Source organism: Bison bison, unplaced genomic scaffold (assembly GCF_000754665.1).
Source record: "Bison bison bison isolate TAMUID 2011002044 unplaced genomic scaffold, Bison_UMD1.0 scf7180017855113, whole genome shotgun sequence".
Lineage (NCBI taxonomy): Eukaryota > Metazoa > Chordata > Mammalia > Artiodactyla > Bovidae > Bison > Bison bison.
The window spans coordinates 20,692-21,965 of NW_011485686.1; the positions used below are offsets into that span (position 1 = coordinate 20,692).

Below are 1,274 nucleotides of genomic sequence, written 5' to 3' on the forward strand. Positions count from 1 at the left end.
GTGTTCAGAGTAAGCTTTGGAAAAAAATTACAACTCCATAAGAATAAAAATTAAGAGAACATTAAGCACACATTTTACATTTTCAGATCAAGACTTCCACAAAGGAAAACATCAGCTCCTCCCCCACCCTATATAACTAAAATGGACCATCTGACCTTTACTAGTTTAACTTATAATATTGCAAACCAAGATTATGAAAATTATTTGCCCTAGAAGATCTCAAACCTTTGTTTCGTCTGTTCCTTGATTGTACCCCTCTGGTATATTTTCAACATTGCAGCAGGCACCCCACTCTTCAGTCCTAATTGAAAAGATTTAGAACAAAGAGCTTTATATAAATGCAGTAGCTAAGCAGTCTTAAGTTTAATGACTATACCACCACCTAGTGGTAAAGTAGTTCAATTCTAAAAATGAGGCAAATATTTTTTTCATCCCAACATCCCAACATTATGCTTCTTTTTCTTAAAGTACGTGCTACTTACACCTTCTGTATTTCACCCCTCCTGTGGGGAAAAAATCTTAAGATGGTCCCTATGGTCCCCACCTACTGGTGTTCACATGCTTGTACGATTCCCCTCTAAGCCTGCATCTAACCAATAGACAGGATGTATATCATTATATACATGATGTATAGTATTCTTGCCTTGAGAACCCCGTGAAGAGTATGAAAAGGCAAAAAGATAGGTCACTGAAACATGAACTCCTCAGATCACTTGGTGCCCAATATGCTACTAGAGATGAGCGGAGAAATAACTGCAGAAAGAATGAAGAGACAGAACCAAAGCAAAAACAACACCCAGCTGTGGATGTGACTGGTGATAGAAGCAAAGTCCAATGCTGTAAAGAGCAATATTGCATAGGAACCTGGAATGTTAGGTCCATGAATCAAGGCAAATTGGAAGCAGTCAAACACAGGAGATGGCAAGATGTGAACGTCGACATTTTAGGAATCAGCGAACTACAATGGACTGGAATGGGTGAATTTAACTCAGATGACCATTATATCTACTACTGCGGGCAGGAATCCCTCAGAAGAAATGGAGTAGCCATCATGGTCAACAAAAGAATCCGAAGTGTTTTTGGATGTAATCTCAAAAACAACAGAATGATCTCTGTTCATTTAAAAGGCAAACCATTCAATATCATGGTTATCCAAGCCTACGCCCCAACCACTAACACTAAAGAAGCTGAAGTTGAACAGTTCTATGAAGACCTACAAGACCTTTTAGAACTAACACCCAAATAAGATGTCCTTTTCATTATAGGGGACTGAA

The 1,274-nt window shown here is 38.5% G+C and overlaps 1 protein-coding gene across 1 annotated transcript in view; it reads right to left on the reverse strand.

Annotated features, from left to right (window-relative positions):
- The window catches only part of LOC105001691 (putative bifunctional UDP-N-acetylglucosamine transferase and deubiquitinase ALG13), a gene marked incomplete at both ends in the record, with an annotated part of 16,441 nt that extends 16,140 nt beyond the window's left edge, over window positions 1–301 (reverse strand). The window contains one exon of the mRNA XM_010858070.1: window positions 226–301. Within this exon, the coding sequence (XP_010856372.1) occupies window positions 226–301 (76 nt within the window). The remainder of the gene's footprint in view (window positions 1–225) is intronic.
- Between the last annotated feature and the right edge of the window lie 973 nt (window positions 302–1,274).